Raw genomic sequence first — 23494 nt, 5'->3', positions numbered from 1 at the left:
GGTCGCTCCATTTAATACTCTTTCCTATTATGACTAATCCGGATTGTTAAAAATGAGATTCTTTAAAGAAGAAGAGGCTGAGAAGATTTAAATTAAAAAACTGTGAATTTACCACAATCATCTGAGTTCAGATGATGGCAAAGAAAAAGAAACATGTATTTACCTTGAGAAAAGGAATAACAAAAGGCCTTAAGGGGAAGTTTGTGGCCTCCTGAAGCCGCGAATGAAACTCCTCAATGGTAACTGTGGAATTCTGGGAGAAAGAGTAAAGGTTATTTAAGCTACGAAGGGAGACAAATAATGATTAAAAAAAATTATAAGGGCAACTAATAATTTACCACAAGGGCCAAAACTAAGCTTCTGACGCTGTCTCCGATCTCGGGGGAAATGTCGTTGCCAAACTGCTGCAGCGTTGTCAGGAAGCGCTTCAGCTTGCTCAGCTGGCGAGCCCCACAGGTGGCCGGCAGCTGCTGGTTCGCCAGCGAAGAGGAAGAAGAGGAGGAAGGCCCGTTGCTGTAACGCTGTGGCGGAGAGGGCACTGCGTTCAGGGTTGGTGGGGAGTGATGGTTCCCGTTGGTCACTGGGGAGGAGCAGCAGATGACGGGATGAAATTAGGATCAAAGACCTATTCTGATAAAAAATGGTGTTTTTGGTGTATTTATGTTCTTGTGGCATGGAGGACAAATATTAAGAAAATTCATCTTAAAATTGCCTTTCAGAGTGTTTCTTTATTTAAATCGTGAATCAGGAACAGATGCAAAGCCACAAGCTCCCTGCTCTGCTCCATTCTGATGCATCAACCTGTAGACGTCTAGATCCGTGTACGTCTTTGTTTCCCTCGTCTGAACGGGCATCTGGCTCAAAACTGTGAAGCTCTGATTTTGCTCAACATTTTTGATGAACATGTAATGTTAGGTTGGGGGTAATAGGAGGCGGTAAACTAGGTGGGAAGTGTAGACAAATTTATGATGGGAAGGAGGGGGGGGGGCTTACAACAACAAGTCTGAGGGAAATTTCTGATGAAATAATGTCCTAGAAAAGGTCCCCGATTTTTTGATTAAAACTAAAACGGCATAATCATAATCAAGAGACCACTGAAAACGATTCAAAAAGAGATGGAAAGATGTTCCTAAATAGCCAGATGCCTTTTCTACCTAAATGTGGGTCAAAGTTGCGACTTTAGAAGGTTTAGGTTTTAAATGCAACACAAGCAAACTAAGATTCTAAAATTCCAGAATCTACTTTCCAGGTCAACAGGTGAGACCTCTCAGTCAACGCCTTCATAGAGACCTTACATGTTGTTGTGGAAAATGAGGCCGGGCGAGGGCCGCTGGGGTTGACGGAGGGCAGGGGTGGCATCGCGGAGCTGGAGCTGCTGCTGGGGGCTGATCTGGAATGAGTCTTAGCATCCACAGGCGACCCGGGCATGGCAGGGCTCTTCTTCTCTCTACTGTCTGCACACAGAGGGAAAGAGTCAGTTTTGGGTCGGTGGGAAAGTTTCTTGAAAACAAAAAAGTGTAATAAAAAAACAAAAAAAAAAAACAATTTTATTCATTCATCTAAGATAAGCATTAACAGAAAAAAAAAACACAAGAGACATAATATGTGTGAAAAGACGCAGCTTAACTACCCACTCAGTGGTTTAAATAATACAAAAGCTTTAGCACTATAGCTGCAGGAGAAAACAAAAGTTACACCCCCACTTCACATCATACAGCACACACCACCCTGCCCCCCCATCAAAGAGCCAGATGTCTAAAGTTTAGCCCCTCACTCTCACCCATTCAGATCAATAACAGAAGAAATGCTGAAGAAGTCTATTGTGTGGGAGTGGAGACCCCCCCCTCCCCTCAGAGATCCCCAGTAAATGAAGCAGGGGGCAAAGACTGAAAAGAGAGAAAGAGACGAGCCATTTCACGCTTTACTAACAAGATCTGCAAAGCTTTTGAATGTTAAACGCAACTTCTCAATATGCTATTGATGGAGAATGGACCACCAGATAAGGAGTTTGGAAAGAGTGTAATGGGAGGAGTGGTAGCGGGGAGACGTGGGATCAGAAGCCGCCTTTGTCTGCCGGGGCTGGTTCCCGTCTCCATTTAGAGTGGATCAGACTTTCTTTATTTTTTTTAACTGCTTCAAGAATTGACGATTAATAGACAAGAGCGATCTCCGAGGTCACGGGTCAGGAGAGAGCAGCTTTTAAAATGCGGTTTCATGGTTTCAAGGGCTTTTGGCTTCAATCGGACTCTTTATATCTTTTTCAGAGCTATGAACTCTTGATGGCCTTGAACCATAGGGTTCCAGTTTATAAAGGTTTTTAGCTGTCAAAGGGTTAAACCCAAGAGAATTTCAAAATATACGCATACTATAAAGTCTTAAACTGCCTTTCGAGACTCGCTAACATTGTGACATGGACTCCTCTTGATCCCCTTTCACTCGTTCCCAGCCATGTGGCTGGCCTACCACCATTCCACCTGTTTACCAACACAGGAGGCAGGAAGGAGGGACCTAGACATTTGGATCGCCACACGTACCCACCACACACGCGGCCTTGCCAGCGCACCGCAGGAAGCAGCCTGCCGTGCGCACCCAAGCTACCTCCAAAAGCTCCGCGCGCACACTTTGTCCATACGACCAGGAAATTAGAATGACGTCTCAATACCAGAATCAGCTGGGCATATGGTCCTAGTGTCAACACTTTACAATGTAAATGTGTGTGTGTGCATATAAACCGGTGAGCATACACCTTTTCATTAAAACAAACTATATTCTATAAACTATATATAACCTTTTCTTGGAAAGGCTTATTGGTTCATCGGAAATCTCACAAAAATATAAAACTTTGAATTCTGTATATTTCTGAATATAAGTCGCTCTGGAGTAGAAGTTGCACCAGCCAAAAAATCCATACTAACGGAGAAAATAGTTAGGGAGAAATTTATCAAACAAAATACTGGTTCAAGAACAAACATTTCGGTCAAATCCCAATAACAAAATAGATAATAATTTTAGACTGAATGCTTCACTACCATAACGCATTAATGCTTATTAAACCTCATGAAACATAGGAGGAATCTAGTATGTTAGCACAACATAAAAACAATTATTCAGATAACCGCAGCATGAAAAAAAAGGCCAACAAGTCAACGAAACTCGTTACATCACTTTAAATCACCAAATTCTTCATGTGTCGCTTTAAAACAGTTTAAGTGCGGCGGTTCTTCTTCTGCATTTCTGTGAGTAGCAAATACCGATACATCAACCTACAGTGCCCTCTAGTGGCTGTTGCTATTTACTTTAAATACATATTTAGAATACATTAAAAACTGCAACTCATAATACAAAAAAAATACAGCATTTAATGTGTTTTTATACTTCAGACCAAGTGAGATATTTGTTCGCAGCTGCGATCTTAAGACGTGGCGGGATCGGTTGTTAGTCATGCCAGACTTAATAGCTGAAACAGGAGACATCAGGTGTGTGCACGTACAGCTGACAGCCCATAGAGAATTGCCTCTGCTTGTCAATTAAGAGGGCATGCATAGCTGGATGACTTCATTTTACTTGCAAGCACCTGAGTCTGTCATATAAAGTCACAGGACTGTCAGGGGAGGCAGCTGTCACAGCAAACACACACACACACACACACAGTGCACAAAGTGGTCTAATGTTAACTCAGGTGAATGCTGGCTTAAAGAAGGATGTGGGGTGTTTGTCTGGTCTAAATGCCACCTGTCATCCTGGCCCTAACCAAGCAAAGAGCACACAAAATCCTGCACCACAAATCAACACAGCAAATAGACAACGTTTAGCAACCGAGGCAACCTCACATTAAACAAAGAAAAAAAAAACTGACATCTTCACCAATTTTAAATAAATTAGACATTTGAGACTATTATGAGCAATGTTTATTGCTCCTACCTCTGTGTTGATCTTCACTTTCATAGCTTCAAACTGATAGATTTGTTGATCAACCACTTGGTTTTATGTTGCTTCCTATAACAGCTGTTGTCGCAGGGGTGGAAAAGTAAAATGCATCAGCGGTGACGGCTGTTGCTAGACAGGTGTTCCTTGTTTGTTCAGCTTCAGGTGACGCTCGTCTGCATTAAAACATTTATTCGGCTTTGATTGCCTGCGCCTCCGCAGGTGATGATTCAGGAGGACACTCAGATGGAGAGAGGGTTGGGAGAGAAGATGCCAATGTCTCTGTTTCCACTAACTAATCTAATATAATAACGAATAAAAAGATGTTTTAGGAACTTGTACTTGAACCTAAATACCTGAAATAACAGAGAGATAACTTTCTGTATTTCAATACACAATCATCACAGTTTAAATACACGTGTTCAGTGTTAAGGTTTAACAAATGATTGTTTGAATTCAGTCTAAACTCTGAAAGGCTTTCAGTTGTGAGGTATGGAGCTAGGATTGGTTTACTCTCCGCTATCTTGCTCTTGTCATACAGATGAAGTGAGAGAAGATACAACACAGACTTGGCTAATTTATCACTGACCAAAGAGAAAATTCAAGGCATGTGCAATGATCCATCTGTGTGGGTTCATGTTAACAAGTCAGCACCAACACACACACACACACACAAATATGGTATGCAAAAATACTGCCTGTTGGAAGACTGCTGTAGAAGATAAACACTGGGTTTTTCCCCGCAAGGAATAATCTCTAACGAGTTTCCCTCAAACATCTTTTCATGGCATATCCATAGATAATGAAAAAAAAAGTAAAATTATTTGTTTTTACAAATTAAAAAGTCTAAATTTATTTATTATTTCTTTATATCATGGAAAATAGAGCTGAAACTATCTAAGAAAGTATGTCAAGCTAGTCACAGCATACTAGATTAAAAGCTAGCATGCTATCTAGCATGTACTTGTGTAATTAAAGACTCAATAACAAAAGTATTTAAGACATTTTAAAGGATAAGAATGAATATTTTTTGCTAAAAACTAACCTTTTAATCAAGAGTAGCAATACTTTTATGATTTTTCTTTTTTTGGTTTTGCTTTGTTTTTATTTAATACGGTATTGGCTAAGTTAGTGGCTAGCAAGAAACTCAGGTTAGCCTAAAATTTCCATCAGCGCTACACCTGTATTTGATTTATTTTGTGAATATAAGAATATTCTGTGTTCAATTTGTCTATATGGTTAGCGTAGCTTCAAATACACCATCACAGAATTGAATATTTTAATGTTTATTTAACTTAAGTTGAAGATTTTAAGCATTTAATTAAGAAATCAAATGTTTTTTTCAATTCTTATCCAATGAAATGAAGACGTATCTCTCAGAGCCTTAATATTAAAGTCACCAATAAACATAGAGTAAAAGGCAAAACAACAGTAACTGACTTAAAGATTAAGCAGGCTTTTTTCCTCCCTTCTGTACCATATGGATCTAATCGGCCAAGAGCTAGCCAGCTGGGACCTCCAACAGTCACCTGTGAGGGAGGAAGGGGAGCAGAAGGGACTGTTGTAGCCTCCTCCAGGCCAAGGCAGCTCCAGCCCACAATACACACACACACACACACACACACATGAGCGCACACACATCTCTGCCTTCCCTCCAAGGAGGGGAGGAAGGAGGGGTGGCACGAGGCAGCTGAATGCGAGCGAGTGGACTTAAATGCCGGGGAGACAAAGGCTGCACCTGGTCCCCGTCCGTCCATGCACACAGCCACAATACAGCACACATCTGTTCCTGTATCTCGCACTCGCTCCTGACCTCCACCCACACACACGGCGCAAGGATGCAGACGGCAATTTAGCAGCAGATAATCCAGCATGGTTGCAGAGTAAATGGTTATAACCTCGGATTTAAACAACAGGTTTAAGGGCGTAAAACAAACAGTTCTAAAATTGGTTGTGAAAAAGTAAAAAAAACAGGTGCAATTTCCCGATATCTTTATATGTTTTCATTGTATTCAGGCTCATTCTTTGCTTCACAGTTGCTACAACCGTTTTCTTACACTCAAGCTTTTTAAAAATCATTAGTTCAAAAATTTTCTTTAAATACAATAAAGGTAAAAAAAACCTGGTTTTCTTTGACAGAGAAATAGTTGAATATTGGTTAAAAAAACTACACTTAGCTATACGTTCAAACCGCCATCTGCAATGCGAGATCAAAATGACCACTTTCAGTAAAAAGTCTGTAAATGCATTGTGAACATAGTATAACAGTGGCTAAATTAATGCACTTTTGGCGTGTTACATGCCCGGTGTGAACATAGCATAACAGTTAGGGTTGTGTCGATGGACGATATCATCCCCGCCACGCTGCGAGTCGACACCATAACCCGTGGTTCCATGTACAAAACATCTTGATCGGATCAATGGTCGGATTAAAATTGAACCGTGTACATGGGCCCGATTATAACAAACGTTCACATGGGTCACACTTTCGGTCGGAATAAGTCATTCGCACATGCGAATGACTTATTCCGACCGAAAGTGTCGGAATAAGTAGCGAAGTGTTTGAAATACCAGAAGAGGAAATGAGTTCTGCTATAAACAAGCGAAGGTGCCACATACATAGATATCTGGCAGCTCGGTTATATAAGAGATGATTTTCTAAACGTGCTTTTATTAATGTTATGGTTATTATGAAGCGCCTGTGCAGTCATTTTTATTTTAAGCCGAGTGGTCAGTGCTTTTTTTGTAGAAGAACGGAGCCGGAAGAAGCCAGGATTAGGAGAAGGCTAACACGGGCTAACAACATTTAGCCTTGTTTGATGAACATAAAATCCATGCGGGAAATGCTGCAATCTGCATCTTGGCTGCAAGTAAATATGTGGGAATAACATCAGCCTTTATTTTGTCAGGACACGACAGCTCTGTCACAAATCCACGAAACACAAATCCACGTGATTGTTTGAACAGTTTCTAAGGACTGAGCGATATTTCTGCTTTGAAAAGCTAACACACAACCCCAAAGCCGCTGTGTGAGCTGGCGGTCCGAGCTTTTACCGGGCCACTTTTACCGGGAGAACCAGTTCTCCTAAGTTCGGTAGCTCGTTCACCTAGAGCTGAGGGACGGATCGCAGTCCGAAGTCTGCCACACATAGCGCACACGTAACAAAGCATTCTCTCTTCCCCTCAAACACAAAGCTATAAGTCCGGCTGCTCTGCTCAGAGACACGGTCGCTCGGTCCACCGGTCCACTTGACTAATGAAGTGCAGGAGCGGACTGCTTCTTTACTATTTTGTTTGTTATTTTTTTTGTTAAAGTCACTTCCCTCAGTTTATACTGGACATTATTTTTTCATCACGGATGAGTCATTATTTGGGAAATAAAAAAAATAAAGTAATAAAGTAAATCAATGAATAATAATTATCTAATAACGAAAAATGCCCCCCCCCCGACGATATCATCGTCCATCCTGATGTTTTACTGTACACAACGTCAACTGCCAATTTAAGGGAGATCGCCCAACCCTAATAACAGTAACTAAATTTCTTAACTTGATTAGGATTTTAGCTACAATTAGCTACATTCACACCGGTAGCGTAACACGCTAAAAGCGCATTAATTTAGCTACTGTAATGCTAAAAGTGCGTTACATTTTAGCGTGTTACATGCCCGGTGTGAACAGTAGCTAAATTTCCTGACTTGATCAGGCAAAAAAAACACAAAAAAGATGGAGAAGTCCCAGTGCACACTTTTAAGACTGCCAACAACTCACATCTTACTCATGCTGTCATAGGTTTGAGAAAGCTGGAAAGAGTTTAATCCAACCGCTAAAGAAATCAGTCACCAAGGTGGAGGCGCCAGTAAAGACGGAGATGAAATTGGGAAAGAAAACTGGAGGATGGAAGAGGAAACAAAGAATAAAAATACTGTTTTCATTTAGTTTCTTCAGGAAGAAAAGTCTGGTTGTCAGAGTAAGACTGTTTTCTTTGGCTCTTATTACCACCTTCCAGTCCTGTAGACCACATATTTGGAAAAAAAAAAACAGTATAAACACTGCTTCTCATTCAGGGACATGGAGCAGTGGGGAGGTGGCAAGGTTGACAGAAGGGAAAACAAGAGAGCGATGCTAAGTAAAAAACAAAAAAAACAAAAGCATTGTAGACCTTTTATGGATGCATGGGAATAAGAAAAATCCTTGAAACAAATTCCTAAGGTGTCCCGGGGTTATGGTGAGAGAAATCCTTGCGTAGCCTCATCACTCAGTGAGATAATTACAAAAACACTGGTGTAATCCAGAATGCCACTGACCCGCAGATTGAAATTGACTTAGCGGTGAGCTGAAAAAGAAAATGAAAGGAGGAATGGTGAGGCAGACAGAGCTCTAAAAAAGGAAATGAGCAGGAAAAAAAGGTGCGCTGATTTGATGCTGGAAAAAGGGGAAGCTTGGGCAGATGTCAGACTGAGAGGACGGTGTCCACGTGTATGAGGTCAAGAGAGGCCAGGAGCATGGTAAAGACGCTCAAGCCACTCCACTACAGGTCTAAAATGACAAAAATATATAAAAAACTACTTTAATACTTGTGAGTTTTTGAAAAACGTAATAAAACAGAGAGTTCTGCTAAAATTTGTCTAAAAAAATTAGAACTCTTGTGAATCTTGCTTAAGGCGTTTTCTTTCACTGCTCTATTCTACTATATCAAAGAATTGGTGGTGTATAATTCTGGCCAGGCACAAACTGCTACAATTGTCTTTCATAACTGATAACTTCCATGTTTTTGTACCAATAGCCTGAAAAATTGACCTAAAAACTTGCGTGAATGCAAAAGTTTTGAACGCGGAACCCCGAAACGCATGAATGCAGGCGTTTACATGGACTGTTCATTGGTAGCGGTCGCCCATGTTGTGTTATGTTATCACTGTTAACAGTATAGTACCTCTGAAAAAATGTAAAATATACTAAAATTATTTGAAAGACTGGAATTTGAACACAAGGAACACCCAGTGGTTACTTTGATAAGCTTCTTTTATTGGGACAGTGCAACCTGCGCACATTGGCAGGCGAAGAGTGACATAGCTGGGCGTGTGTGACGGTGTGTGTGTGTCTGCATGCTCGCCTAAAACGTCCTTTAGCCTCATTTATCAGGTGCAGGGTCTGTCGGCTGAGCGAGAACCGGGCATTTATCCCTCAAGGAGCACATGCACACCTGTGTAAAAGTCTGCCTGGGGCACATGTGCACACACATGCACACAAGCGAGAACAATGGCAAAAGACAAAAACAGAAAAACAAAAGACTGTCACTCTATCTTTCTGGAAGACAAAAGCTGTCGACACACTTGTCACCTCTAGGTAAGTACGTTTAAACCTGCGCTGCAGACGATCAGGAACCTTCTTAGATGCCAGCTTGATAGACATATAACTAATTAGGTTTTAGTATTTGAAAGCTTACTGCTGAAAATTTCAAATAAAGTTTAGATGATCTTAGTTTTAGTAGATAAAACGTAAGTAAAAGACACAAAAGTTTCTGAAAAAGACTCAAATTAAAACAGACCTGTTATAAATCAGGTGTGATCTGCTTTATTAGATTAGATCCAACCAGGCTGTACCATCATTCCAACAGAAATACTCTGACACTTGTAACTCCGCTAAAATGAGCAGAACCAACAGGTAAGCAGTGAAATACTTGGTGGGAACAACAGGAGCTTAACTTTTTAGGGATTTTTTTTTAATAAGAAATGAAGGTTAAAAATAAGTTAACATCTTTTTAATTAAATATTGTTTATTTTTTTCTCATCTATCACATCACATCACTTCTTAGTATTTTCTGCATGTCATAGTAGGTTTCTCTGCAAAAACACAACACTGAGAGCAGCAAGTCGCTAAGTGCTAGAGACAACACTAAATTGATGGACTGAAGAGGAAAGTAGATTCTGTTCTAAACAGCAGCACCACCGATTTTTTGTGAGGCGACGCAGACGAACTAATGCTACGTTCATGCCAGGCATGTGACACGCGTTCAATAATGTGCAGTTTTGATCGGGAGTTCAGCATGTTGAGTTCACACAGGACTGTCGCTCCCCTATGCTCGCGCATGTACCTACAGTTGGAAAAAGGCTTATTGTGAACAGTTGAAGCTGTGCAAATCATGCAAATCTCCAGGCTTTTTCTTTCACAGCTCTATTCTGATATATTAAACACTTGATGTCATAAAATTCCTCCATGACCAATGTTCAAATGGTTGGCATTTCTGTGAATTGAAAGGGACGCCATCATTACATCACTACAAAAGCTGAGTCCTGGATTGGTCAAAGTTCAACTGCTTTAACCTTCAACGGACATTCAATGGACGCGGGTTTTGTATGTAGAGCACGAAAACAGTCTTAAAAATGTGCACCGCGGACACCAGAGTTTTGAATGCAGAAACCCAAGACACGCCTTTAAGTGCGTTTACATTGACTTTTCATTGACATTGTGGGCTTGAACATGCATTGCCGATGGCGGAGTAAATGTAGCTTTAGAGGTCAAGAAATCAATGAGTTTCATTTAAATCAATGAGGAAAACCCAGACAGCTCTGTGTGTCTGCAGCGATACTTGTGTTACATTTATCCCACCTAAGACAAAGCTTTTCTCTACTCAGTCAACACAACATCTCTTGCTTCCTTTGTCTTGTGTGCCACCTTGAGTTTAATTACAGCTTCAGAACACACACAACAGTGTTGTCACTTCTCTAAAGAAGGTAAACAATGATGAGACACTGAGTGGCCCCTGTCAAGTCTGTCGAATGTTGTGACATAACTTATACAATGAATTCTTGTTTTAGCAAGCTACCCATTTACATTTCAGAGGCTTTCAGCCATTTTCTTTAGATCCTCAATGATCAAAAGAGTCAAAATGTCATATAAAGGGTTTAAATCCCTCCATGACATCCTTTTCTAGATCTGTATAGATACTGGGTGCTGTTCTATGAGTCCAAGAGATGCTCTTCATGATAAACATTAAAGGTGCCACAAGGTAAGTGCTTTCTGTTGGCCCAGCAGGAAAAGACACACCAACATCCAAGAGTGCGCACACTGGAGTACACAGGCTCTTACCGAACCCTTGGGGCCAGATATCACTGCCCTTGCCACTGGAACTAATAGAGCACTTCCTGCAGCAATCTCTACAAGGCAGCTGCTCTGTTCTGTGTGTACACGTTGAAAGGGTTTGTGTGTGTGTGTGTGAGGGGGGGTATTTTGTGATAAACTCTTCAGAGAATGTGAGCAAGGGTCACTGCGGTCTGATTCTGTATTTATTGCGACTCTTTCAGCAGAGAAGCTCAAAGCTGGGCTTGAGATCAGAAAGGGCTGCAGAAAGAAACCTTGTCGGCTCAGCAGACACTCTGTCTGCAAGACACGTGGTCCACACATGGAAACACACTTGCTTTCTAAACTCAAACATGCACTTATCGAGTTTTTGATCAGAAACTTCAAAGCTGCACCAAAAACTCCTACTGCCCTCTGTGATATAATTAAATCTTGTTTACTCGTTTTTCTTTTTCCTTCCAGGAATGGGAATATCCCCCGAAAAACAAAAACCGAAACGTGCTGAATCACAGATACACAACTCAGACTCTGTTCTCTGGAGTGTGACACAGTCCAGCAGACCAGGACGGGGTCTCTGCTTTGAGACTGTGCAGTCGACAATCAGTCGCTCTCTATCTCCCTGATGAGCTGGTCTGGCCTGGTGTGACAATGGCCAGGTCTCTCCTCTGTTTCCCCCATGACACATCTCTTTCTGAATTGTGCCCAACATCTCTTGCAGACAAGTCAACAAGGCTTTTTCCATGGAGTGGACGTCAAAATACCCGGCTAAAAAAAACAACAACAAAAAAACAACAGTGGCACCATAGCACTGGGATCCCATTAATGTGTAACAAGTAGACGCAGCGTGAAAGACAGACGCAGCAGTTTCCCTCCTCTTTCCATATGTCTGGAACAGCACAGCAGATGCTCACGTCTTCTTTCCCTACTTTCTTCTGCTCTGGCTGCCATGTGGAAAAACGGATTACTTCTGCGAGAGACTGACAGCTGAGAAATAACTCACAAGGTGCATCAAGAAGATGCTACTTTTGTTGATGTAGGGATAGGAAGAAAATGCAGATAGGATTGAGGCTTATGAGGAAAAATTAACATTTTGGGGGGAAATTTAGCTGTAAATGAATGTAAAATATCTAGAACATCCCAAAAGAACAGACTTTTTAAAATATTATATACATACATACATAAATAAATAAAAGGCAGGTGAAAGCTTGCAAAAATGCTATCCTGGTATGTGTTGTTTTCAAAATGTAACCATGAAAAAAAAAGATTTCTTCAAAAAAAGTGGGATTTTTTTGACCATATGGCAGGAGGAGTATCTGTACGCATGTTGGAAAAGTCTCCCTTCTACCTTAGCCGACAAGGATGAAGAGATAAAGAAGAGAGGATGAGGCACCATCTGTACAGTACTGAGCGGCTCTGGGAATTAGGATGGAACTAACACATGGACACACACTAGTGCACACACCGTGCGTTACAGACACTTTCACCTTCCATCTCGGAGCAAGAACCGAAACACTTGCCGAAATCTCCCAGCACAAACAAGCCGTCGGACCCACAAGCTCCTACCTTTGGCTCTAGCAGAGTCCACTCTTGGATGAAGTCGGCTCTAGCAGTGGGGTTTTGCCTTCCTTTCCTCTGCTTTTTGTTGCTTTTTTTTCCCTCTATGACTTCGTGCCTTCATATGTCTGGCATGTGTTTGCATTCCCACATATGTGAGCTCCAGTGTGGCCAAGGCTAGAGCCAGAGGCACAGATGGCACCCAGATGGAGACAGATAACTGAGCAGACCAGCAAACTCCACAGCACACACAGACACACACACATGCGCTCTTACTTACTTTCCTCCTATCTTTCCTGTTTGTTGGTTTCTCCTCATGTGATGCTTTCCCTGTCACTCTCACTATCTGTGCAGTCTGTCCTCCTGCTCGCGCCTGTCCTGCTTCCAGCGTCCTCCCTCAAGCTGGCTTTCTGGAGTTCTGAGCTGTCCCACCCTCTCAGTCTTTCTCCTTTAGACCAAGCTCCTCCCTTCTGTTCCCACACACTGCACTCTCTTCTGTTTTTATGGGAGGAGCTCTCTCTCTAGCAATGTCACAACGACCCCCCCCCCCCTCCTCCTCCTCCTTCAATTCCCTGAACCACCACCCACTCCCCATCATGGATTCTGGCCAATCGTGAGCTGACTAGCCCTATTCAACCTACAAACCTACATTCACCGGCAATGGACCCTACAATTAACATAACTAATTGCTTTGGCACCTTAAAGCCGAAAAGAGGCTGTGCTGGAGAGACAAGCACGCGTGTGTGCATCTGCGCATATGTGGCGGCAGTGTGTGTGTGTGTGGAAGGGGGGGGCTGCTCCATACCCCCCTCCAACCACAACCACCCCTACGAAAGGACTTTTCCTTCAAAATGTTTTTATACTAAACACCCCACCTCTTTTGAGAGGCTCCTTTCATTCAAGCCAGCCTTTGTCTCAAACAACAAATGGGGGGTGGGGGGGGGGGCACTTGAGGAGCATGAATGAGTTTTTTCCTTTTTTTCTTCTGCATTTGTCTTTTGCATTCTTATCCCCTGTGCTCCACCTTAGCTAAGTTAAACTTAAATCACTCTCTGATTTATGCCCACAGTCTGATCACAAGCGGCAGGGACGCTGCAGATTAAGATAATGGTGCCGGCCTGCAACTGGGGGGCTTGTGAGTTTAATGGACTCCTGCCCTTTTATTTCGTCCTCGTCTCAAGGAAAGCGCAGACTGACCTACTGAATCCATTAGAAGCACTAGGTAACTAAGACATTCATCTTTTGTTAATAAGGCAGTGGAACAAAAACCTGTGAATTCTCAGACAAGCAGCTCTGGAACCGAACTAGCATTTGTTGTCAGATAAGTGCAAATAGTTCATTAGCAGAGAGTATTGTGACTTTCCTTCAGCAAATACTATTAAAAAGAGGCAGAGCATCTGCTCTTGTTTACACCCCCAAGGCACACCAACATATAAAAAAAACAATATTTATTACAAAATGAAAATCGAGTTTTCATATTGTCATTATCTTTTTTTTTTAATAAGTATCCACAATAACCACAGTCTCCTTCTATCTGTCTATTCATGGTACATCTGGTCAGCCAGCAGGCTCCCAGGCAGGGCCAGGTGTTTCAGAGGATGAAAAGAAGGAGAGGGTTGAAATGATGGAGAAACGCAGAAGGCCGAGCAATCTGCAGTTGCATGTGGTGACCAACATGTGAAAACCAACTTAGAAAGGTGGTAAGCAAGCCGTGTTCACAAGCAAAACCTCCTGGCTTAGCAGATTTGCAATAAGGCTACAGGCAAAAAAAAAAAAAAAAAGTCCAGATATAATCTAAAAGGGCTGACAGATGCCACAGAGAATTGACACGGCTCATGGTGGGAAAACCGAGCGTGCAATTAAACACAAGTCCTTTCTATGCACATGTAGGGCCTTCTTCTTTCAATGTTTTGATGCTTGATTAAGCGACAGAGTGTACATACCGCCTGTGTTTAGAACTGATTTGCTACATAAAGTGGCAAAGCTTCAGTCATGTGCGCCCGTACGGTTGACCCATACAGCCACATCGAGGGAGGTCATGAAAATGGAACATACTGCACACACTTATGACGTACAGGGTATGCTGTCGTACAGTAACCTAACATCGCACTCGTTAGTCGTTAGTAAGGTCCGAGTGCGGGCTCCTTACTAACCATGCGTGAATGCCGCACATATACAGGGTTTGCAAGTGATACGCAAGTGTCTTTAGGAAGCCCGTAGGATGGTCACTTTGCTAGTTTCCTAAATTCTAACAGTTAGGCTGTGCAGGAAGTCCACAAGGGGTGCGCCCAGCACTAACAGGCTCCTTGTGCATTCCGCAGAAATTGGGGGGGTTATACAAATCAAAAGCCGTTAAGTCACCCACTTCACTCTAACTTACCCTTGAATGTTATATAAGTATTTGCTAAGACCCGTCACCTGCAGTATGCCTGTAGAAAAAAATGTCCACAAACATTTTTACTTTAAAGTCTACAACCTTTAAGAAGATGAACAACCATCCTCTTTAGTAAGTTTAGTTATTTACCGCCTTAGTTTCGCACAGGCAGCTACACATTGGCATTCTTTGTGCTTGTTGCTTTACAATCTATGGGTGTGTTCAGACTGGACACATTGGGTCCGCTAAAAGTGAACCAAAGTTTGTTTCCCCCAATAAACACATTTTCAGTCTGGACCCTGGTCTGGCACCAGGAACCGCTCTCGGACCCATCTTTGGAGGTGGTCTTGGTTCATTTCCCATCAGAATGAGCTTCAGTTTACTCTGAGATTGCTCAGCCTCAATACAATCCGTTCCAGGAGCGGAGCAACTGGACCAAAACGGCCACCGTAGCCGACGTAAACAGAGAGGGAATGTAGCAACAAATGAGCCGCAGACAAATGTAAAACAACGATTGTCGTGTTATCAAAAGAAGTCCAACTGTTTCTTTGTTAGAACATTTTTTTAACACAGCTGAAAACGTGTTTTACATGTGTCTCGTTTAATGGCAAGCACCCGGCACTGGTATGACGTTATCCGAAAAGTTACCTTGTAGTGTCCTTAACAGAATAGTCCTAAAATAATTCCATAACACAACAACAATGAGACACAGCAACTTATTGAAATGTAATCAGATGAATTGATGGGGTTGAAGTTCCTGCCTCGCCTCATCGATCCGATCCCTGTCCGCACAATCCACCACGAATATCAAGCCCTGGGTGCCCGTGTAGTAGTGCCGCCATAGAGGGCGAATTTTATCTTGGCCTCCGACGTCCCACACGTTGAACTTGACATTCTTGTAGGTGACCGTTTCCACGTTGAAGCCTACTGTAGGGATTGTGGTCACGGACTGTCCAAGTTTTAGCTTGTATAGGATTGTTGTCTTTCCTGCAGCATCAAGTCCAAGCATCAATATTCTCATCTCCTTGTTGCCGAAGATTTTAGAGAGCATTTTCCCCATCTTGACCTTTTGTGCATAAATACTTTGTTGCTAAGAAAAAAGGCTTCTGACACTGTTGGGGCTTATATACGGGCACAAAGTGGCTAAACTGTAGAACGCATCATTAATACGTAGGGTTTAAAATTAAAAATACACACTTAACAGACAAAAGTTGTTGACGTTGTACTAGTAGGAAGTCTGTCCAAGAGTATAGGAGATCGTTCTGCTCAAAGTACAAGGTTTTTCGGCCCTACCCAAAACATCACACTAAGATCATGAATTCAGGCTCATCAAAACAATTTTTAACGTGATACAATTTGCTTCTCACTGTTTTACCAACAATCTATAAGTCATAAACACTTATCAGCTTACCTTCTTAGCCGTCTTCTTGCCAGTAATCCTCCTGCAGACTGACGTTGATACAGGCGTGTGCGAAATATAAAGTTTGAATGAACTAAAAGCACAAGACCTGAATAATTTGTGCCGCTAGTGGCTTTGCCCAAACCCTCGTAATTCCTCCACCAACGAGTGAAGAGATCTTTAGTCACATGGTTTTGTTTACAAGCTTTAGTCTGGAACAGGAAAGTCTGCCTGACGGCAGTCTGAATACAGACCAAACGCAAGGTTCAGGACTCGATCCAGACCAAATTAAGCAGACCTGGTCGGGAACAAATGATTTTTCCAGTCTGAATACACGCTAAAATTTAAGATTGCCCTCCCTGTAGGTTCTGTATATAAAAAAAAAATTGCAACAAGCGATCAATGCGCAAGAACTCCAACTAACACCCCTGCTGGCTTTGTAATCATAACCCATTGAAATGAATTCAACTGGGTTTTTCCACATATGGTTGAAATCAGTTGGAACAGAGCTGAACAAATCTGTGTACAATATCTGGGCGTCTGCTTTGCCTTTAAAACACCTGAATGTATTTCACAGACTGGTTTTCATGTTTAACTGCTACCGGTTACATCAAGAAAAAGTTCTCGTCCGTTAAAATACACAAGTGGTTTTAGACTCAGCTCACCATGACACCCTGGTTATTCTCTTATTAACAGTAACTTTGTAAAAGATGAACTAGTAGGTGTAAAAATAAGATGAACTGTTTTCTCACATTGTCTTACAACAGATATATTCATGGTTTTCTTTTGCTTTAACAAGCCTGAAACAGCTGTTAGCCATTGAGAGCATGTGTGATAGGTGAGTAGTATGAGAGCTACAGAACAAGAAAGTATGCAGCATCTGGTTCTGTTCACACGTCCTTTAGCCGAATTTCTACTTTAAGGAAATGTAAACAGATATTTTTTTAATGGATAAAACAGAAGATGGCATGAGTGAAGAAGGAAACGAAACATCATTTTTACTAAGAAAGTTGAAAAATTACAGCTAAGAAGGAATACGAGAAGGATTTCAGTTAAGGAAAAGACAGGAAATTATAGCTGTAGAATGTTTCAGTACATTTTTTCACTACTTACACTATAGTATCTCCTGATAAACAACAGTAAGTATTTTCTTCTTGAACACTGTTTAAACCTGACAACTTGTAAAACCAAGTCAATATTACGCTGTTTACAGTAGCTGTTCCACAAATTTTGAGAGATACACCCCAAAGACTGTTTACATTATCATCAGAGGCATGTTGTTTAAAATCTAATACATCCATTTTTTGAGCAGATTATCTACACAAGGATTTTTTAAGTTATAAAAGTTAACTGTTACTGAAACTTTGCACACCTGTTTCATTGAGGATGCCATTCAAAATTATTCAGCACTTTAATAAAGCTTGATTGTTTTTAACAGGCTTGTAAGTAAGGTGGAATAACATGGGTGCTACTGAGGATCAAAGTAGTGCAAATGAAAAGGTGTTGACACTTTAAACACTAGTAAAAAAAAAAGAAAAAAAAGAAAAGTGGTCCTTGTGAATAATCATAGTATCTCTAGGTTTTCCCAAGAGGAAAAGCCAGTCATCATCTGGCTTAAGAGTAATAACCCCAAAAACAATTTGGGTAAGTATACTTTAAACTAGTCATTTAGGTCTGGACATACAAGGGATAGATTTGATGACAAATGACTGATTGTATGGTAAATTATTTTCATGATAACACATATACTACCATCGTTTTTAGACATTAATGGTTTGTATACTATGGTTCGGGTGAATACTCAATTCTGATTGGCTGCTGGGTGTGGATTAAAAAGTGAGACGTTCTGGTCACATAGCTTCAGCATATACATCACTTTCCTTTGCCGCTGCAGTCGAGGTCAGCGCTGGCTCTGCCGCCAATGTTATGTTAGTGTGACAACGTTACAAATAGTCCACTTTTTGTGAAAAAAGCGCTCTAAACCAAAAAAATAACAACATTACAGTACTAGTACTAATTTATTTCTTTTGTAAGTGACCATGGTATAAGCAGGATAATGGCCTTCGGAGTGTGCATTATCAGAAATGAACGATTTGGATCGGACTGTTCAGGGTTTCACTGTCTGTTAATTTCTGATGATACACACTTTGTCTGCAATTATCCCTCACATGAGCCAAAATTTGAATAGGCAGAGAATTTATTAAAAATTATTTAATTCTTCTTTGTCTTTGTTTATGCCATTAGTCTTAAATTTGACTGCCAACCTAGAGGCTTCTGGACAAGCTGCCCCTATGGATCAATTGGGTTTGACAAAATATACAACAGGGCAAAAAGCCTTTGTCAGTCACTGATTCTGCTATTGTCCCATGATGAGAGAATTCTGTAATGTTCAACATAGATAAAGTTCTAGTTTGAGTAACACAATGAGAAAAAATGAATTTAGGCAAACATATTGTGTAAAGGTGCAGAAAATGTTTATTTTGCATCAACAAGAACTTTTACTCCTTTAAGAAGCTCTTCTTTCCTCCACTCGATGTCTGTATTAATGGCACCTTTTTAAACTGATTGAACTCAACTTAAAAACACTCCTGTCCACAGCCCTAAACAGCCAGATTATAACCTCTCCACCATGACCAAGAGCACAAGGGATTTTGAAAATGGTGAAGAAAAGCCCAGCTACACGGGGAAACTGGTCAATGACCTGAAGAGAGCTGGGAACACAGTAAAAAAGGTTACTATTAGTAATACACTGCATCGTCATGGACTCAAACTCTGCAGTGCTCCAAAGGTCCCCCTTGCTTAAACTAGCACATGTCTAGACATGTCTAACGTTTACCAAAGACCATCTGGACGATCCAGAGAAAAACTGGGAGAACATCATGTGGTCAGAGACCAAAATGGATCTCTTTGGAATACAAACATCTTGCAGTGTTTTGAAAGGGAAGGAGGGGCGGAACCTTTTAGTCTGCTTTTTTGCTAAATGGACAGGATAATTGGTCTGTATTAAGGTAAAAAATGCACAAAAACGTCCTTCCATCACTAAAAGCACTAATGATGAAACATGGCTGGATCTTCCATCATGACAACATATCAAGTATATATTCACGTTAAAATTCCGTAATTGATGCACGTATAACATGAATTGCACAAGACTTTTTCCGTGGTTTAAGCGGGGTTCATCCGTGATACATCTTATGTATAATCTCGAAATATTACCCAGTGAAGACAATGCAAAGGAAGAACATAATGGATGTCGGAAATAATGAGAAAGTTAAAATGTTCTAATCCTAAAAAAACAAGCATTGCCTGTTTACTTTTTCATGTTTTTTATGGTCAGCACTCATTTTGAACAATATTTCCACAAAATAGCAGTCGTAACTATGGATAACTTGCTTTTAAAACTGTAAATCAAAAGCAAAAACACACTAATAAAATGTGACTTAATTCAGTAGTCTCACTAGTTTCAGTAGCCCAAATTGAAAAAGAATAAGGAAAGGAGTCCATATCTGTCGCTGCTACTTTCCCAACCAAGAGCATCATTACATCCTACTCTTTATCTATTTTACCAGCATTTTCTCCCTCCCTCTCGCCTTCTCCATTTGCCTCTATTTTACCATTGTTCCAACTCTAAATGTTTGCTAATCTGATGCAGAAACAGATTTCCCTGTCAGATCTTGCAAGGTCTGAATTTCCATTACGTCCTCAACAGGACATTTATCTAATGGGAACACGTCATTTTCATGATACGCGTCTGCTTATGGGACAGTTTACTGTAAAGTAAAGACACAAATGTCAGAGATCAAATATGATGCTTCCCTGTAGTAATCAAACTAAGAGCAATTTTTCTCTCCTTAGACGGGGTCAGATAAATAATGTCATGTAAACAAAAAACAGATAGTGTAAATCTCCTGTTTACTGTATGCGTTGGTTCTGGAAAGAGTAAATTAGAGAGTATTGAAGGATGACAAAGTTCCCAAAAGATCCCAACTAGAAGCACGTATCGCACCAAGTCAATAGGCTCTATTTGTATGCTTTTATATTGTAGCAAACATTGAAACAATCTGTTCTTTTTCCTCCCCTTTTTGTTCTGTCCCTCCGGTATTTTGCGATTTCCAATTCCCGCCGCTTTTTCTCAAAACTGCAACTTTGACCAATCACCACAACTATTGCCAAAAGCTCTTATTTTGAAGGAGTTCCACCATCAAACGGTTTCTGCCAAACAAAGGGTAGAGGCTCAAACATAGATGTTGTCAATCTAACCAGTCAAACACATCCCTACTTCCATGTGCAGACACGGTTAAAAAAAAGACTTCCAGTTCCTATGAAAAACCACAGCTAAAGATTGTACTGAACAGTGTAGGCCAATTCTAACAGGTTCATATGTTGGGGAAGTAAAAGCTGCATAAAATAAAGAACCTCTGACACTTGGGTCTGTTCGTCATCACGGGGCACCTTTTAATTATCAATCACTACTGTAAGGGTGTTAGAGATAGCTAACCACTTATCTTGAGCCTCGTTTCCGCTGAGCGGTACGGTCCGGTCTCATTTAGAATAGTCCAGGCAATTCAAGTGAGCGTTTCCACTTAATGTTAGTCTGTCAGGGCCCATGCAGAACGAAGCTAACAACAACAACAATGGAGGTCACCCAGCAGCTTATTTTTCCGTTCGACTTCTGGTACTTCGTATAAACAAAGCATTTATTGTTGTTTGAGAGAAGATTGCAGGGGAATACAGCTGCTTTCTTGGCACTTTGTTTTGTCATAATGACCTTCACCCAACCAATGGGTTTTAACAGTAGCTCCGCCCCAACAGGTCTGTTCCATTTTTCTATGGACCAACAACCAACGAGGGCCCAAAAAATAGTACGATTCAGCCCAGTTTAATGGGTCCATTTTATAATATTACCGGACTGGACCGTACCACTCAGTGAAAACGAGACATTACCACGCTACCATAACTGTCATGGAACAGAAGAAAGCGAATATGGAAAAGTCAAGTTTGGAGCCTGTATACCTTCGCTTTCTTTATGAAAGCGAAGGTATACAGGTTTTTTCTTCTTGCAATGTTGTGTTGGAACAAAAAAAAAGTCAACAATTGATGGGCATTTTCAACCACGAAACATACAGTCTAGAACGTCATCTAAAAAGTATGCAACCATGTGAGAGATGTAGGTTTTACAGAAACCTTAAGGTACTTTTGGTGAAATATGAGATCATTTAATGTTATAAAGAAAGGACAAAATTATTTTTTTACTTTACTGAAACAACTTGATACAAGACCTTATGATTCGTTGAGTAAGATTTGTTAACAAAAGCACTAAATGTACAATTATCATGTAGTCAAATTTTATTAGCAAGATACAAGTGTTTCATCCAACGGATCTTTCTAGCAGAAACAGCTGTGTTTTAAATTACTAATTTTAATTCAGCCTTCTAGCGTTAAGATGTAATGATGAAGTAATGAAATTGTCGAATTGAAAAATTGTCGAAACAGAATTAAGGCAAGATGGGCAAGACACACATCTAACTAAAAATGTGAAGAAGAAGAAAAATCTGAAAATAAATATGTTTTTTTTTAAAGTCATATGTTGATTTAAACATAAGATAATTAAACCTCATTGTGAAAACCTCTTTCTCTGTAGTTATAACTTAACTTCTCAACACTTATATGTTGGTCGTGTTTGTGTAAAATTTCCAAAGCCTGCAGTTATTTGTTGAAGTTGTAGAGTTGCTCTTGCACAAACATGAATAGAAACGTTACCTTTATTTTAAAATAGTTAACAGTTTTATAAGTTATTTTATTAATATTATACCTTTCCTGACCTTGCGACAGACTGGCGACCTGTTTACGGTGTCCCCTGCCTTCGCCCGTAAGTGGGCGGGATAGCCTCCGGGAGCCCTGTGACCCCGAAAGGGAACAAACGGAAGAAGATGAATGAATGAAGAAATGAATGAATGAACAAATACCTTTCCTGTGTAGTTACATCAATGGGACTTAGACCCATCCACCCATTTCTTTAACCTGCTCAATCCCTTTTAGGATTACGGAGTTGCTGGAGCCTGTCCTAGCTGCTATTAGGCGACTGTACACATGCACATCATAGTGACACTTTAGAGTACCCGATTGATTTTTTGATAGGGTGGCATGGTGGAACAGTGGTTAGCGCTCTTGCCTCCTAGCAAGAAGTTCCTGTTTCAAATCCTGACAGGGACCTTTGTATGTGGAGTTTGTATGTTCTCCCCGCGCATGTGTGTTTTTTTTTACAGCCACTCCTGCTTGCTCGGAGGCAAGAGCGCTATCGACTGTACTACCATGCCGCCATATCAATAAATCAATGAAAAAATCCTCAGGCTGCCTCAGCCAAGCCAACATAGGGCTTTAAGATTATTTCAAAAGAAACAAAAAAAATGGACCAAATCGGGCACAGTTAGCAATGAGATTTTGTTAGACAAACAACAGAATCCATTTGAAATAAATAGATAAACACACTTTAGCAACAAAATAAATATATTTACATCCTTTGCATAAAATCAATATTAACTAGTCTGACAATAAACATGACAATGAACTAAAAAAAAGGCTGGAATGGAGTATATGAACATGAGCATGTCATGTGAGTGAGCATCCCTTTTGCTGGTTCTCAGAGCGCAGGTTTTTAGACAAATGCCCAGAGATGCATGAATGGATCAAAATACAGCTTTGGGGTTTGTTTGTTTTTGTGGGAAATGAACATTATAATAAACCTAAAAGCTACAAAATTGATTTTGCATGATATAGGCCTTTTAAAATCAACTTTTTAAGGAACGTTATTGCATCGCAGGCAGAACACAGGGAAAACCCACACTCGCAAAGTCCTAAACCTTTTTTTTTTGTCTGTTTTATTATGTCTGCATGCACAGCTCAGTTAAGCTTGCCCAGGTTATTTAATGAGACAGCTGTTCCTTTTTCTATAAACACGCATGAAAGGATAAATGATCTGAGTGAAGCAAATTAGACACTACTGTGACAGGTGGTGACATCTCCCTTCTTTTAGTGTGTTAGACTGATAAATCCTTTCTGATCATTTAATGTCGCCTGTCAGAACCACTGCCTAGAAACTGGCAGTTTTAGACTGCAGATTAGTTACTATTTAAGATTTCTTCTTTTTCTATGTTGCAGACAGTT

The 23494-nt window shown here is 40.7% G+C and overlaps 2 protein-coding genes across 4 annotated transcripts in view; both read right to left on the bottom strand.

The window, feature by feature from the left end:
* Window positions 1-23494, bottom strand: part of cbfa2t2 (CBFA2/RUNX1 translocation partner 2) — a 62745-nt gene that overhangs the window by 11827 nt on the left and 27424 nt on the right. The window contains exons 1-4 of one of the 3 annotated variants that reach the window (XM_004068705.4): window positions 12838-13001; window positions 1296-1454; window positions 339-580; window positions 164-253 (exon numbers count right to left, since the gene is read on the bottom strand). In XM_004068705.4, coding sequence (XP_004068753.1) covers window positions 164-253; window positions 339-580; window positions 1296-1428 — 465 coding nt within the window. In that variant the 5' untranslated portion in view covers window positions 1429-1454; window positions 12838-13001. The other 2 variants (XM_011474919.3, XM_020703203.2) reach the window with 2 other exon arrangements.
* Window positions 15625-16266, bottom strand: LOC101165723 (ADP-ribosylation factor 6-like). The gene has a single exon (XM_011474918.3). The coding sequence runs from the start codon at window positions 15989-15991 to the stop codon at window positions 15662-15664; it is 330 nt and encodes a 109-aa protein (XP_011473220.1). The 5' UTR covers window positions 15992-16266; the 3' UTR covers window positions 15625-15661.

Source organism: Oryzias latipes, chromosome 5, assembly GCF_002234675.1.
Source record: "Oryzias latipes chromosome 5, ASM223467v1".
Classification (NCBI taxonomy): domain Eukaryota; kingdom Metazoa; phylum Chordata; class Actinopteri; order Beloniformes; family Adrianichthyidae; genus Oryzias; species Oryzias latipes.
Note: the sequence above shows the minus strand (reverse complement) of the source record. Positions and strands in the feature narration are given on the sequence as shown.